Source organism: Chamaea fasciata, unplaced genomic scaffold (assembly GCF_029207755.1).
Source record: "Chamaea fasciata isolate MVZ Bird 193981 ecotype frontalis unplaced genomic scaffold, bChaFas1.0.hap1 SCAF_3, whole genome shotgun sequence".
Classification (NCBI taxonomy): Eukaryota; Metazoa; Chordata; class Aves; order Passeriformes; family Sylviidae; genus Chamaea; species Chamaea fasciata.
In genome coordinates this window covers 37,056,993-37,073,618 of record NW_027094088.1, presented here as the reverse complement: position 1 = coordinate 37,073,618, position 16,626 = coordinate 37,056,993, and the positions used below count along the sequence as shown (strand labels likewise).

General features: G+C 36.8%; 1 protein-coding gene across 6 annotated transcripts in view; it reads right to left on the bottom strand.

The window, feature by feature from the left end:
- The window catches only part of MAP3K4 (mitogen-activated protein kinase kinase kinase 4), a 65,539-nt gene that overhangs the window by 28,605 nt on the left and 20,308 nt on the right, over window positions 1-16,626 (bottom strand). For 5 of the 6 annotated variants that reach the window (XM_066178639.1, XM_066178634.1, XM_066178637.1 and 2 more), the window contains exons 4-12: window positions 13,445-13,687; window positions 9,251-9,397; window positions 7,910-8,067; window positions 7,476-7,592; window positions 6,978-7,077; window positions 6,808-6,891; window positions 4,502-4,768; window positions 3,375-3,524; window positions 2,232-2,393 (exon numbers count right to left, since the gene is read on the bottom strand). In XM_066178639.1, the coding sequence (XP_066034736.1) occupies window positions 2,232-2,393; window positions 3,375-3,524; window positions 4,502-4,768; window positions 6,808-6,891; window positions 6,978-7,077; window positions 7,476-7,592; window positions 7,910-8,067; window positions 9,251-9,397; window positions 13,445-13,687 (1,428 nt within the window). The remainder of the gene's footprint in view (window positions 1-2,231; window positions 2,394-3,374; window positions 3,525-4,501; window positions 4,769-6,807; window positions 6,892-6,977; window positions 7,078-7,475; window positions 7,593-7,909; window positions 8,068-9,250; window positions 9,398-13,444; window positions 13,688-16,626) is intronic. The other variant, XM_066178636.1, reaches the window with a different exon arrangement.

The window sequence follows — 16,626 nt, the reverse complement described above, 5'->3', positions numbered from 1 at the left end:
AATATGCTACAGTGAGAGACAGTACTGAGCCACACTGCATTTTTCTTTGTGTATCAGGCACGTGTTGGTGTTTAACAGTGCACTAATCATTGAAGAAACATCCTACATAAACACCTGGTACTGTAACCAGAGGGTGAACGGCTAAGTAGCCTTTATTTTTAGTTATATTGCAGTAATATTAGGGGATAAAAAAGTTATCTATGTGCGTTTAAAACTCAAACAAATACCAGCTATTTCTTATAAGACTATCATAAAAGTACATTAGGATTTGACATGAATTTTTAAAAATTTTACAAAGCCCAGAGGAACCTAACAGCAAAAGAGTTAAAGCATCTGAACGTAACATTTTGAATGCCCACACTCTAAGGCAAGCACTCAAAAGCTTGCACTGCATCCAAGAACCACCATAAACTCTGAAGGAATGTCTCATGTTACAGTATTATGCTATTCTGGGCTGAAAAACTGTGAGAAAGTAAGTTAAACCACAGGCTGGTGGAGTCATCATCCTTGGAAATATTAAAAAAATGAGTAAATATGGCCCTTTGTGAGCATGGTGGCACTCCGTTGAAGGTTGATCTTGGAGGTCTTTTCCAACCTCAATGATTCTGATATGATCTAAAATGTTGTCAAACAGCAGAGTTTACAAGACTATACCTGAAATCATCAAGTTCTTAAAAGCCTTTTAGACTTCCAGGCATTACTAATTTAACAGATTTATCAAATTCATCTGCTGCTTTTCAATTATTCTCAAGTAAAATTTCTGAGGCAACAAATTTTTTTCTTACATTCTGCAAAAACTGGGAAGTCACAGTTCATTATAAATTACCATATGTGAGGCCTATCTACATGAAGGACTGCAAGGATGATCCAGAAAACAACATACCTGTCAGTCTGAAGGTTATGGATCATCTAGTACAGGACAACCAGGAGATTAGGCCCAGCCAACATGGGTTTGTGAAAACAGGTCCTACTTGACTGACCTGATCTCGTTCTATGTGAGGGTGAGCCACATAGTGGATCAGGAAAAGGCTGTGGATGTCATCTACCTGTATTTTAGTAAAGCTTTTGACATAGTTTTCCACAGCATTCTTCTGCAGAAGCTGGCTGCTCATGAGTCTGGACAGAGGTTTACTGTTTGCTGTGTAAAAACACTGGCAGGATGGCCAGGCCTAGGGAGTGGTGGTGAGTGGTGCTGCACCCTGTTGGCAGCCAGTCACTGCAGGGATTCCCCAGGACTCAGTTTTGGGGCCAGTCCTGTTTTATGTCTTTATCAATGACCTGGACCAGGCAATCAAGGGCACCCTCAGTCAATTCACAGACAACACCAAGTTGAGTGGGACTGTTGATCTGCTGGAGGGCAGAAAGGCCTTGCAGAGGGATCTGGACAGGCTGGATTGTTGGACCAAAGCCAATGGCATGAGGTTCAATGTGGTCAAACGCCAGGTCACAACAATCCCATGCAGCACTACAAGCTGGGGGAAAAGGGGCTGTAAAGTTGTCTGGGGTGTAACGACTTGAGGTTGCTGGATAACAACTGGCTGGACATGATCCAGTGTGCGCCCAGGGGGCCAAGAAGGCCAATGGCATCCTGGCTTCTATCAGCAATGGTGTGGCCAGCAGGACTGGGGCAGTAATGATACCGGGCACTGCTGAGGTTGCACCTCAAATTCTGTGTTGGGCCCCTCACTACAAGAAAGACATTGAGGTGCTGGAGCAAGTCCAGGGAAGGGCAACAAAGCTGGAGCACAAGTCTTGTGAGGAGCAGCTCAGGGATCTGGGGCTGTTTAGTCTGGAGAAAAGGAGGGTCAGGTGCAACCTTATTATTTTCTACAACTACCTGAAAGGAGGTTATAGTGAGCTGGGTGTCAGTTTCTTCTCCCAAGTAAAAAGTGTTAGGACAAGAGAAAACAGCCTTAAATCAAGCCAGGGGAGGTTTAGAATGTATATTAGGAACAATTTCTTCACTGGAAGAGGGGTCAGGCATTAGAACAGGCCACAAGAAGTGGCTGAGACCCCATCCTGGAAGGGTTTATTTAAAAGATGTGTAGATGTAGACATGGTTCTGTGGTGGACCTGGTTAACAGTTAACAGTTGGAACTGATTATCCTAAAGGTCTTTTCCAACCTAAATAATTCAATAGTTCCATAAATTCTTTATATTTCTACAGTTATTAGTTACCTTATTTGCACCAATGCAAAACCAGAAAATTCAATTGATTTTTGTTTCCTTACCTCAAACCCAAAATTGTAACCCTGAATCATGGCTTCCCGGTAGTATTGCTGCAAAGTGGCAGATTCAGATTCATCAACTTCAGCATCAAACTCAGATGTGAACATGTGATCAACTCTATCAATGGCACTGCTTATCTTATTGCATAGCTGTAATGCATCGTTCTGAGAAACAACAAAAAGGGATGGGGGCATCAAAATATTACTTAGTCTTGTCAACTGTAGAATATAAGGCAAACATGACACTAACAATTACATTATTTTAAATGAAAAGGTACCATAATGCCACAAAAATTCATTCAGTCTTGGAAAAACATACATTTTCCAGCAGCTGCATGAAGCAAGTCTTGTAATTAACTCAAGTATCATAATAAAGTTTGCTTGCATGTGATTAACCTTAAAAATGAAGACAGCAAAAGGGGAGTGGGGAACAAACCAAAAAACCACAAAACAAACAAAAACATCCAACCAAAACCAGACAGACAAGAAAGGAGAGAACGAGTTCTACTATCTATAGTGTGACCAAGCCTTTGGTTCTATTTTCACCTTAGTATATGGACACAGCCTCTACTGAATGCAGGGACTTGATACTGCCACTTAAAGCCCAACAAACAAACAAACAAACTCAACTTATCAAACAAAAGCAAAACAAACAAAACCAAACAAACTCACACCACATACACAAAACAAACATTTAAAAACTCACATCAAATACAAGAGAAAATAAACAGAGAGACTACCCACTTACGCATTTTCAAATACAGGAAGAAAAGTTGCTTATTGCAGATCATTGATTTTGATAGAATTTGGTTTCAGAAAATAATACACTTTCTTTCAATCCAATATTGCTGCCAGCCAAAGAGGTATTCACTCTGTTGCTATGGTATTTCATCTGCATTATGGACTTGTTTCCCAATTACCCAATGCAGAAATGATTACACCAGTATAGCTCAAAAACACATTCAGAAGTCATTTGCAAAAGCAGAGTGGAAATTGCACTGAAAGTAAAGTCCACAGAGGACTACCAAATAACTTAAAATTGCAGAATATGCCATTAGCTTTGCAATCAAATCTTCTTCCACTTTTTTATTTAATCAGTGAGCAAAGCCTCATCAGTTTTGATAAATAATCTACAAACCTACTTACCTTTAGCTGCTGTAGAGCTTTGGCAATGATTGGTTGGCTGGATGTCTGTTCCTGGTGCAGAGATATGAGCCCTTCAATAGACTGCTGGAAAGCTTTTCTCTGACTCACAAGGTGGGCAGACTGAATGACTACAAGGAGGAGGTTATCAACCTAGAATAAAAGACACCACTACTTCTTGTAAAGAATATCCTCTCTGTAAAAATATATCCAATATCACTAGATTCCAATCAGTCATTTTTTTAATTCTAATGCATGAAAGACCTCTCGTCACTATTCATGAAAATCAAATTCACACAGAAAAGCTTGATGCTGTTTTTTTATCATTCAATCGGAACAACAGGCAAACAAGAAACAACATGCTTGCACGTTAAAAGCAGCAGTATGTAGAGAAGTGACTTTTTCAACTGCCTGTAATTGCTAGAACCCTCTGAAGGCCAAAGGTCAGGCACAGTGGCACGGAAAGCCACTCTCTTCATGGACAGTACAGCCCATTTATGGTAGGAATCAAAGGAACTGCATGACATACTAAAAGGAAAATTCATATAGCTTAACATTAAGGATATGAGAACACAAGGGGCAGGGAGCTGGCTCAGCTGTCAGAGTGCAGCTTAACTGCTGGCAGGGAAACCCTGTTGGCTTGGGAAGAAGGAAAGTATGACTAGAAACGTTTCTTCCTCCAGAACTGTTGAACATCCAGTAACTGCCAAAGAAATTTAACATTAAATGTCACAATTCATCCAAGATCAAGTGTAACTGGTTTCACGCCCCAGTGTGTGGAAAGTACACAACCATCACATGTTCTTGGAGACTGATACTTAATAAAATGTTCAGTTTTTAAGCCTTATCTGCCCTTCTGAACACTCAACTAGATATTAAAACTATGTCTATTATACTAGTACAACTCTGAAAAAGGCACATTTGTAGAGACTGATCCTGCCAGGAAATGCCACAATCCATTTAATATTTGCATTTAACACAACTACAAATCAAGCTTATTCCTGAATTTAACTTTCGACTACCTATAAAAGGACACATCCTTCACTTGAATCACTCCAGTTAATCTGATAGAATAAGCATTTATAGAAGTGTGGAAATGACAAACAGAGGGGGAACAAGACCAAACCCACCTGCATGGTGCGCAGCGTATCAACAGTTTCTACTTGTGGCACTACTTTGACCGGCTGACCCTCCCAGGCACTCCAGCTGTCATCTAGCTCATGGTCTTTGTCACTGTGTTTGGTCATTAGCAAGTAGGCCTCATATGTCAGCTCATCTGAATCCTTGGAGCAATCCTTCCCAGCAGCTGCATTGAGGAGCTGCAAAATCACAGACTTTTCCCCCGCAATACTACCTGGTACAAAGACTTGTAAACTCTCGAGTCCAGGAATTTGTACCTGTAAAAAAGGAAATATACTCAATGAGTAAATCTCATTGTCTTTTATGACAAATAAAAAAGATAAAATAGGTAGTATCATTTAAGCAACAGGAAGGATCTCCATCCTAAAAAGCTATACAATACACATACTAAAGCAATACCTTCAGCAATTTTTGCATTGAAAGTCAAAATACTTTATAAATTATTTCTTTTGAAACCCACTGGATCACGATTTTCAGTGACTTCTTTCTGTGTACTTCAAGTTAATCCTTCCACATATTCTTCTAAAGGAATCTTGTTACAAAAAAATCCAGTTTCACACATATACTATATATGTATGCATACATGAGTATAAAATATATATACACATATTTTAAAAAGTAAATTAGTCAAGAAAGACTGGAGTATTAAAAGAAAAATTCCTTTAGAATTCATACATTTCTCAATGACTACAAAAGACAAAGAGTAAACAAAAAATCTGTTTAAAAAATATCAGTTATTCTTCTACTTTCATAAAAGCTAGATTAAGTCCAGTTAGAGCATTCTCTTTTAATAAAATACTATTGCTACTACTTAAAAACTACTTCCAATTATATCGGTCACACTGGTAGCAATACTTTAACTAATTTAGGCATCAGAAGCAGACTGTGAAAACAGTAAAACTGCCAGTTTCTTGACTTGACATGAGATAATTGACTCACGGTTCTCTCTTTTCAGACTGTGAGGTCATCAAGCTAAGACAAAACACTGCACTCAGCATTTCTATCATTAGGCAGACATATTTTATATCTAAAACTATTATAATCTGTAGGCCAATGCAAAATACTAGATGGTTGTTACTGAAAGCTAAATTAGATTCCCAAAACTAATGAGCATCTGCCTGAAAAGGCTGTTAAAAATTTCAGCTCCCTACATGATATTAGAGGGCCAATATATAAAGTGTCCATTATCAAAATGTGTGTCATTTAACTCATATATAACAGATGTGTCAAACACGAGAATTTTTCTTCAAAAAATGTACCTAAGAAAAAGATACAATCTTTAAAAGGCCTACTAAAACTAATACGGTGTCTTGAAGCAGCAAGATTACATACTTGGGGGACAATATTTCTTTAAAGTAAACATATACTGATTTCCCTGGCTATTTTCCGGAGCAAACAATTCACAGACCAGGGCCCTGCTGAGCCAGTTGTTTTATACAGGTATTTACAACCCTTTATGAACTTCTCTCCTGTGAACTTGTTTGTGTCCCTTTAAATGAATTTCTGTATTTAGCAAACATTTATGTAAATCTAACAAGAATTATGTCATTAAAAAGTCAGCGCATTATTTCCCAACTGAAAATTATATATATATTTTTAAAGTATGAAAGGACAAAAAAGAACAATAGATCCAAATACGTTTGATCTGTTGAAGCAAACAACGTATTTAAACTACAAAACAGACTTGTAGACCCAGGAATTTTTAAGGAATTTTGCAAAACCACAGATGGGGGACTTTACATCACAGTAAATATAGAGCACCGAGAGCTCAACTTAGTTTTGCTGTATAACAGTATTCTAGCAACAGTTACTCTGGAACAGAACAGAGTCCCTCCATTTCTCATGTCCTTAGTACTGTCTAGAAGGCTTGCTAAGGTAGACCTCCACTCCGCACCCTAACCCTTTATACTGTTGCTTTATAAAAGCAAAACACAGGTCTATAGTCTGAGATTATCTACTCAAACATGTATCCATTTACCTTATAGATTTGAAAGCATTTGTTTCATGGCACTCGCTACAAAGCATTATCAAACAGAAAGGCTATTCCTCAGTGACAAATAGAATCTTTGGAAAAACAACGAAGACACTGAGTTCCCAAAACATAGATTAGCATTCTCACTCATACAAACACAAGTACGGAATTAGACTACCACAATTCAGTATTAAATACACAACACTTACGCATTGAAATATAGATGTCCCATTAAAAAACTAAAGTATGCCAATATTTGACATTCTGTTTAGCATACTCGGTTCACTTTCATGCTTGTAAACCTAATTACCTATGTGAATTTACCTTCACATACTCTTTTGTTTTCAGAGCATTCAGAAGATCTCGCACAGGAGCTGACAATGTAAATTCTGCTGCTATTTCAAGGTCCTACAAATAATGACAAAACAAAGGAATATGCTTTCAGACTAAGTTTCTTTGAAGCATATAAATAAGAGGAGACTCTGTTAACTTACCTTCCTCAGCATTTTAGCAAAACCAAGAGCTTTGGAAGCCCTTTCTCTAGCTTCATGGAACAGCTCTTTCAGTGCTCGGCTGGTCTCTATAACAGACCTCCTGAAACATTGGCAGAAATGAAATGACAATGTTTTAATAAATCATATTACACTTACACAGCCATTAGAAAAATGTTAGTAAAAAGAACATATACATTTGGAAGCAGCTGACAAAAAATTTGAACTTGCATGGGCACGTTTTTGGTAAGAATATAAAAATCTACTTCAAACATCATTACATAAACAACATGATGAACTGAACTAAAGAGAAGGTCACTAGGCTTCAAAAAAACAAAATGATGGTTCACCACTACAGCACACAGAAATATAGTGATATAGTCCATGAAGCCTTGCATCTACCAAGTTTGCATTCTAAGGAATAAAATACATTACGCACCTGTCAGAGGTAGAGAAACATATGTAAGTGTTTTGTTATTATTAAGCCAAAAGGTTTAATACCTGATTTCATCTGATGCAGTACTGTCATCGGCACTGGCCCAAAATTCATCACAACTGTCTTGTAGTCCAGAATCTAAAAATATTCCTGTAGATTTCAGCAGCATTCCTGCAATATCACTGTACCAACAGAAATGGCGGAACTTCAGAGTCTTATTGAGATAGCATGGCATCTTAAACTTCTTCCTTCTTAATGCAAGAGAGCTATTGCCAAGTCCATGTACAGAAACAAGCATCATCTTGAGGCCCACAGAACGCACCTGCACCTACTGCATCCTACACCTACAGCAATTGCAATAATCCATACATTCACAAGGACTACCAGCTGCTTAATGACATCTCAAGAAGTCCCATCTGGGAACCCCAAACAAGTGCTGACTTGAATACCCCTCTGGTATAAAACAACACCATAAGCAGAGGAATTAAATAAAACCTACCAAAATAGTTTTCCAGCTTGAGCTTCACCCCCTCTTATATAAGGAGTTATTTCTTTGGTGAAATTCCATTCTTCCTCTAACAGATTTTTTAAACTATGAGATGCTTGAGGTAACTGCTGCAGCATTTGGATCCAGCTTCGCATATAATCAAAGTACACCTGAACAAGGAAACAGGTAATTTCAACAGAAATTGTTACACAAGGTGTTAAGGACCAGAAAGTCTCAAATCAACAGACAAACTCAGTATTACACCATTTTTAGGAGGTATTTCTACAATAATTTTCATTTGCTCCAACTGAAAGTGAGGTCCACGTTTGCACACAAAAGGTGCAATTCATGGCTCAGCAAGTATTCAATTCTATGTCTCCACAATACCTTCCTGAAAATATGGACCACCTTGCTTGCTGTGCTGCTATTTACCATTGTATTAGTGAATGCTGACAGTAGCCAGAGTTTTTAAAGTTGAGCTGCTGAAAAATAGTCCCTAAACCTTTTATTAACTGGACTACGTCAAAAGGTTTTATCTGAACGTATCTTCCTGGATACGGATAAGTGCCATGAAAAGGTTTCTGAGATTCTACATTACACTCTGTATTCCTTTGCATGAAGTCTTATCTCTCACCTTTATTTAATTACTATCTTTGTAAACCAATAAAAAAAATGCAGGTAAGTTCAATTTTTCTTCAACCATCTGCCCTTCAGGATTATATTGAATACAAAAAATTTCCTGCAATTTGTTTCAGTTCAATAATCCGTAGCATCCCACCTCAAAAATGGTTAAGATACTTTCTACTGGTTTCAGGTATTTTCAGACTACACTGTAAAAACGCCAAGATCGTAGAATCACGGAAAGTTTTGGGTTGAAAGCGACCTTAGGGATCATCCAGTTCCAACCCCTATCTTGCAGAGGCCAAGTGTAAAGAGACTTCTTTAACTAATTTCAACAATGAATACACATTAAAAATAAAGTATCAATTATGCATTAATGCAATGCCAATACAGTAAGAGATCATGTTAGTCAAAAATCATAATTTATTCAATATCAAAAGGTTATTAAAAGTTTAGTTCAAACTTACGGAATTTACAGTTCTATATATGAATCATTTTTGGTATATACAGGCAATTTACAAGTATACTGTACCACAGAAGAAAACCCAGTATTGCTATAACAGCACTGGCTTCTGTGTCACCTTTACAAGTCCATTAAAACAATAAAATTGTATCAAGGTAGGGAAAGAAAAAAAAAAAAAAAAAGGTAACCATCCCTTAAAAGGATAACAGATTCCTATTAGCAGTATTCAGATTAATACACTTACTTGAACTCTCCTTTTTGAAGCTTACCATTAACATTTTATGCAGATCCTCTTCAAAAGAATCAATGTTGCAATCAACCTTTTGTAAGTCATCTAACACTTCCCGTAACATGAACTGGTAATATTGCTTCATTAAGAGTCCACCCTTCAGAACTTCTTTACACTCTCTCACTAGCTGTAAGAGAAAAACCCCAAAACTGACATCAGTCAAGACATCACTTAAATTCATCCTGTGTCAGCCCAGTTTGTCTATATGTTAGTTTGTCACTAAATAATTTCTACAGCTTTTTGGAACAAATACAGTTGCTCTACACAACTGCAGGAAAGATGTCACTAGTTTTCCAGGATTATTTAATTGCAATCCCATTATTTTCCACACCAATGTAAATGGAGCTGGAGGCAGATGTTTCAGGTTTACTCCCTGCACAATGCCACAGCAAGCAGCTTACTGGATAATTAGTTCAGAAAGGGGCAAAAGGGCTCACAGTCACAAAACCACCACTTTCAACGGAAGCAAGTCAGGAAAAATATGCAATGTGTTTAACATATGCTTAGAGAAATGTTTTACTACAGTGAATTCACTGTGAATCTCCTGGGCAGGTGCCCTCAATTCTAAAATCCGTACCAGACCCGAAAACAATTTGTGGTTTTCTGTTGCTTCCCTGGGTAAAGCTAACATGAGGAAAGTTCTCTTTTCAACTGCAGAAGACTTTGGAAGAGCTGTCACCCCTCCCTGAAAGCTTAGTCTTTACCTATTTCAAGAGACATGCACAAGCACATGTACAGGAGTACGCAACAAGCAAGGATTCTTTCAAATCTACACTAACAAATGCTTTTCTTTCAGAAGCCCTTCAAAGCGCTAAGTGCGTATTCTGAAATCATAATCAGTTTTCACATTGACAACCCATGATCTTTTCTGAGGGTCAGAGGGAATGGAATTGCTGGCTGGTTGATGAGCTTTTTAAAACCTTCTATAATGACTCTCCTGGCAAAGTATATTACTTTATCCACTATATCAATATAGTGGACTCAATGTATGAGAAATTATAATGGCATGAAAGAAGAAAACATACAAGAATGCTATAAGTATGACAAGAGTCTTTGGAATCCTTTACAGGCCAGAAACGCATTATGTTGCTCCTTGATGTGCAGAGGAAACAAGGATAATAGTACGAACTCTACAGTTTAAAATTTACCAAGTTGGGTGAAAAAAGGTTTTAAAAAATTAATTTTTTATAAGGTGGAAACCCAAAAGGACACTTTTATATCCCTAACATGTCATTTACTTGGAAATGAATGTCCTTCCTCACCCCATTCAATCACAGCCAGTATACTTTTGTGCTAACCTATGGGGTTTTTTTCCCCTTTAATACATGTCTCTTCAAAAATAAACTCGAAAAACTTCATTAAGAATGGAATTTATTTCAATAATACTCTTTTACAGGGGTATGCAACTGAGTAACAGAATATAAGACTTACAAAAAACCAACAGAGCTAATCTTAGTGTTAACTTTTGAAACTGAAATTCACGAGGCAGTGGCAAAACAAAATTTTGGTGTATAATGAGCACATGAAAGAATATATAGCTTAAATTGAAAATATTATCACTATTACTGGTTTGTTGGGTTGCTTTGTGTTTAGGTGGTTTATACAATAAATTATTTTCGCAAAGTAGGTGGGACAAGACAAACAATACCAAATTTAACAACCAAACAGAAATAACCCACATGCACATACACACATCCACCCCTCAAACACAAATGCTGAATTTGAGAACCATCTTGAACTGTTCAGGTACGAAACTGCCATTAAAAGAGAACAGCTCTCTCCAATAAACAAGTATTAGCAGGATTCCAAAAGCTAGTACTGAAAGTGAAACATCAACAAAAAGGAGGAAAGAAGCAAGAACGGACAGGAGAAAAGGCAGATTTTAAGAGGCACATAAGCTGTGTTAGTATTCCTCTTGGGTAAACACTTTTTATTGAAAATCAGATTAATTTTAATACAACTGACTTGCTAGTAATACAAAAATTTAGCATCACCTCAAAAAAGCTGAGTAACAAGACTAGCATACCTGATACATTCACACAGTACAGCTACATATTTTCAAATGGTACAAAAAAGCAAGAGACACTTAAAGGTCTCAATGCCTCAAATAAGATTCACTTGGTCAATCACTACAAAAGACAGACTGTGCTGTGCTACTCCCAGAACAATTCAGGGACTGAGTTTGTTCAGCCTTGAAAAGAGAATATGAAAAGGGAATTGAATCACAGGTTTCCAATGCCTGGGGGCAGCTGCAGAGAAAAGTACAACAATGAAGCACTGGCTCTGGATCTCAATGCAGAGAAAGCCAATGCACAACAGCCTCTCCAGAAGACCATCTTACAGAAGGAAATGGAGCAGTGCCACTTCCAGAAGGCTGTACTGCAGTGACAGCTCTCCTTCCTGAATAATACCTTGAAAGAATTGAAAAATCTTTTGTCTGCAAGTTAAGATGGCCCAGGTGTATTGAGTGTTGTACAAATTCTGCATCCCTGGCCAGTGGCCAGGAGAGCAGCTCAACTGAAGATAGCTGGGTTGATCATATTTCAGATGGTCAGCTTCTGAGGGCTACAGAGTGATGAAGGACACTGAGTCCCCTCTCTCAGCTGTCTCTTCTCAAGGCTGAACAGGCCCAACTCCCTCAGCCTCTCCTCACAGAAGAGATGAGATGTTCCAAGTCCCTGATCAGTTTTGTCCTCCACTGGACCCAGCGCAGGAGCTCCACATCTCTCCTGTACTGAAGAGCCCAGAACTGGACATAGCAGTCCTGATGCACCTCACTGGGGCTTGAGTAGAAGGGCAGGATCACCTTCCTGAACCTGCTGACAATGCTCTGATATAATATAACAACTTAATTTGGAGATCATTCTAATTGTGGGACCCAGCTTCCAGGAGGCTGGACCAGAGTATCTCCAGTCCAGTCTTCTCAGCAATTCTGTAATACTCTGAACTTGCAGAATAACAGACTCCTGGATTCTTCTTTTGAGTTTGCTCAAGATTTTAGGAATTATAATTCTTCAGGAAACTAACAGATCAATTAGTGGAAAATCCTCCACAGCTCCTTTGCCTGTTCAGAAATATTGTGTGGGACAGGAAGTATTTGCTGAGTTGAATTCATTTTCTCAGTGTCATTAGTAAGGCAGTATCCACCACCAAACACACTCTTTTCCAGGAAGAAAGTGCAATTTTTGCTTAGCTTGGAAGTCCACAAGGAGTACACAAAATGTTAAGGGGGGAAAAAACCAAATCACCCCCATCTCCGAAGGGTATACTGTGCTTAACAGCAGAGTATTCTATGCACTGTATTACTCTGTGACTGTTAAGGTTGATATTGTAGGTTTCAGTCAATGGGGAGAGCAAGGGAGAGCATAAGGGGGGGGAAGGAAGAGAGGACAAATTTATTTGGGACCACGAAGTAACACAGCAATGGATTTTGCACCAGCAAATAACTGGAATGTGAGATCATGATCAGTCCAAGAGCTTATTAAGATGTTTACTCTTAGAGATAAAACCCTGATTTGGTTATGCTTGCCAGGATGCAGGGAGATCAGATGAATTTAGTAGGTCCTGGACTACACTTTGAAAAACTGGCATTGATTTAAACAGCCTCCATTGTACCTGACAGCCTCCAGAAAATAAATCCTTATACAATATTCTCAACCAGTGACAGGACTGACAATCTTGTGTCACTGTCCACAGAAAATAATACAATAGGCTGGGGAAGATTTTTTAATTTCATTTTACTTCTTCATTAACTTCCACTGTGTGACTACTGCATGTTAGCCAATGTCTTATATTCACAAGAGAAAAAAATCAAATCTAAGGAAAAAGAGAAATACAGACCCTTATAAAACTACTCCAAACAGAAGAAGACGTACCAGGGAAGATTATATAGCTTATAATACAAATGGAACCAATACTGTTTACTTTTATTGGCTAATAATATTTTTAATCACCAGTTTTCATATGGAAGCCTAAATCAGAGAGCTATACGACCAGTTATTTATAATGCAAAAAGCAGATCTCCATATGAAATACAAGACTATTTACAAAAATTATTGCATAATTATACATTGTAATTTCTTACACTAATCCACTTTCAACTGACACCGTATCATAATGAAATGACAAAATATTTCAAATAGGAAATGTAATTTAAAAAGCAATTGAAGCAAACCTGTTTTATACTCAAAAGAGATGGTTCCCCAGCAGGTCGTTGTTCCAACCTCAGCTTGAGACATTCATGGATAACATTGAGCAGGACTCGGCAGAGAACCAAGAATGCAGGTTCAAAAGATGGCAAATCCATGGATTTCAACTCCTCCCATGATACAGCACTGCATTTTTGCTCGCAACAAGGTGGGAAATTTAGTAACTGCACATAATCTGAACACAACATGGGATCTGGAAATTCTGAAAACTAACAAAAAATAGGTATCATGAAAAGGATCTCTAAAAGTCGTTAGGATTTTGGATTTGTTTAAAGTAGCATGCGCAGAAGTATGTTTTTAAAAGGTAATAGTCTATTAGCTGGCAAGTCAACCACACAAGTTTCAAGTTCATAGCACTGGGTGATGTTTAAAGCTAACTTTTTTTTAAAAACATCAGGCTCTGGAAAAACAACTATGGACCCTTGGGAACGAACAAAATCACTTACTTTACGTTTCTATTATAACATTATCTAGAGAAACAAGTGTACACTAAGCTACACCAGGTACATAACCTCATTTCTTTTCAAATACCTAATGCATGTACTAACATAAAACTCCACACTGTAAATGAATGCAATATTCAAAAACAGTCACCAGCCAAACTAAGCCAAAGTACTGAAAAAGTAACTTTTTAATTTTGGTAATTTTAAATTTAAACTGCTCAAAAAAGGAAGATGAAATATAGACATCAAGCTGGTTTGTTGTTTTGGGGATTTTTGGGTGGGTTTTTATAAATAATAAACTTACTTTTCATTTAAATCAAAATTCCATTTAAATGAAATTACTTTTCTAATCAGAGAAAATAACTGAGACTAGGAAACAAACATCTTGGAGATCTAAACTATATACCTTGTGATAACATTCTAAGCAAGGCTGTGTATGGAGGTAGTCTGGGGTTTAATTTAAAAAAGAAAAGTTGGACTGCAAAACATGTGTAGCTCCTAAAGACAGCAACACACTGGACATAATTTAAGGATAAGATTTGTTTCAGATTAAGTTTGTTTTATTCCTTTTCTCATTTCTCAGCTGCTAACCATGACATCTGAATATCCTTCATTCATATAGTAGACATAACTAGCATTTTCCAGGTTTTTCTTCAGCTGAATTTATATAACATCACTACAAAAGGGAGAAAAACATTACCAGTAATTAGAGTATGATAATGGTAAGTGATAAAGCTACTGCCCTGAAAGTTTAAAAAACCTTTTAGGCTCATAATCAAGCAGAAAATTAAAACACACATTTAAAAACATATCTTCTTAGAATATTAATGTCTTCTTTTTACTCTCTTTAAAAGGAGCATATAGTACCAGAATAGCATCATAGCTAAAGATTTTTATACAAGAAGTTCTCATTAACAGATCATGAAAATGCTACACTTCCACAGTATAACAAAAACATTAAGAAATACAATCCTCACTGTGATGCAAATACAGTTTTGGGAAATTCAGTTCTAATAAAAATATTAAAGAACTAGTGTATGAGCAAGAATAACACAGCCAAAATGAATAAATTTGTAATACCCTTTTCCAGCATCAAGGAGAACAGTAAACAACATTAGGGCTTAGCACTAGACACCGAAACTTCTATTGCTCAGTCTGACTAATATCTTCTGCAGCCCCAATCTGAAATGTTTCAAATATTTCTTATAAAAACCTCAAGAAAAGCCCTAAGCCATTTATTGAGATCATATAAAAAGCCACACTCAGAAGTGCAACCAGCTGAATAAACAACAGGGTACACAAGTTTAAATACATTCTATTAAAATAACATCCGATTTCATAGGCTGAAGTTAGAAATATTATCCATCTACACCAAGAATGAAATTGTACAACTTGTACACAGAATGGACTCTAAAATGCCTAGAGGCCTGTTAAAGTATCAGAGCCTAGAGAGGAATCAAACATGTTTTAGAAAGCACCAAGACCAGGAATATGTATAAAGATTTACACATATTTAGGATGAAAGGATCATTAAAATGTATACAGTGGAAGAATTCAGAAAGTACATTTTAGATATGTTTTAGACACCATTTAGGCAACAATAGAAACAAAAGTATGTTCAGAGAGTAAGAAGAGTAAGTATACACATAAACACAGAGTCAAGTTACAAAAGAAACAATAAAGATTAACAGAACACTAATAACTCTGTCTGCATTCAAGTTACAAAAGAAACAATAAAGATTAACAGAACACTAATAACTCTGTCTGCATACCAATATCAAACTGAACTGCACTGAAAAAAAAAAAAAAGACATTACATTCAAAGTACTGTCAGGTGCAAAGACCAAACAACTGAAACCCATCTCTTCCATTTTAGTATAAATTCATCTTTTGCTGCAGTAAGTACCACAATTCTGACAAAGTTTTGTGGTTTTTTTTCTGATAACGTCCTATAAATGTTGGTGCAGAAGTTTACCATTCATAACATTCACCTTTACTAAAAACCATTTCTGAAAAGAGAATAATATTCCAGAGAAAAGGTGGCAATTACTGAAAACGAACATTCAAAGTAGTCAAAAGGGTAGAGAAGGGAGGAAAGATTAACCTTATATCTTATACAAGACATTCAACACTACATTACCAGAAAGTTTAATTCTGTGAAGTTGCAGCAAAAACTCTAGCTACTTACAGTTTCATTAACGTGTTTCAAAAACCCTTATGCAGTCAAAATTTTGGAGGTATTTAGCAGTTTCAAAAATACATTCAAAGTCCATTTTCAATACCCCCATATTATGTCTTGCTTACTTTGATTTTTTTTTTAATTATTTATTTCAACCTTTGTCTTAAGCTGAACTTTCTGTGTTTAGGTGGTTTGGGGGTGCTTTTGGCTACTGTAACAGGACACCTATGAGTTTTGCTTAGGCACTTGACTCTAAGCAAATGTTCATGCATTTCTAATGCAAATTTTCTAAAACACAAGCTGAAACCAATTAGAGAATAAATAAAAATTCAACTAATAGCTTCATTTCTACAATAAAATTTACACTAGTAACAGTACAAATAAAAACTTTCAAAATCAAATAGCATTATAAATTTATTCATCCTAAAAAAATAACCTCTAAGGGAGATCAACAATTCTTATTCTGTTTGCAAACGTGACAATCAACATTAAGAGATCTGCAACATTTTAAACACCACATAAAGTA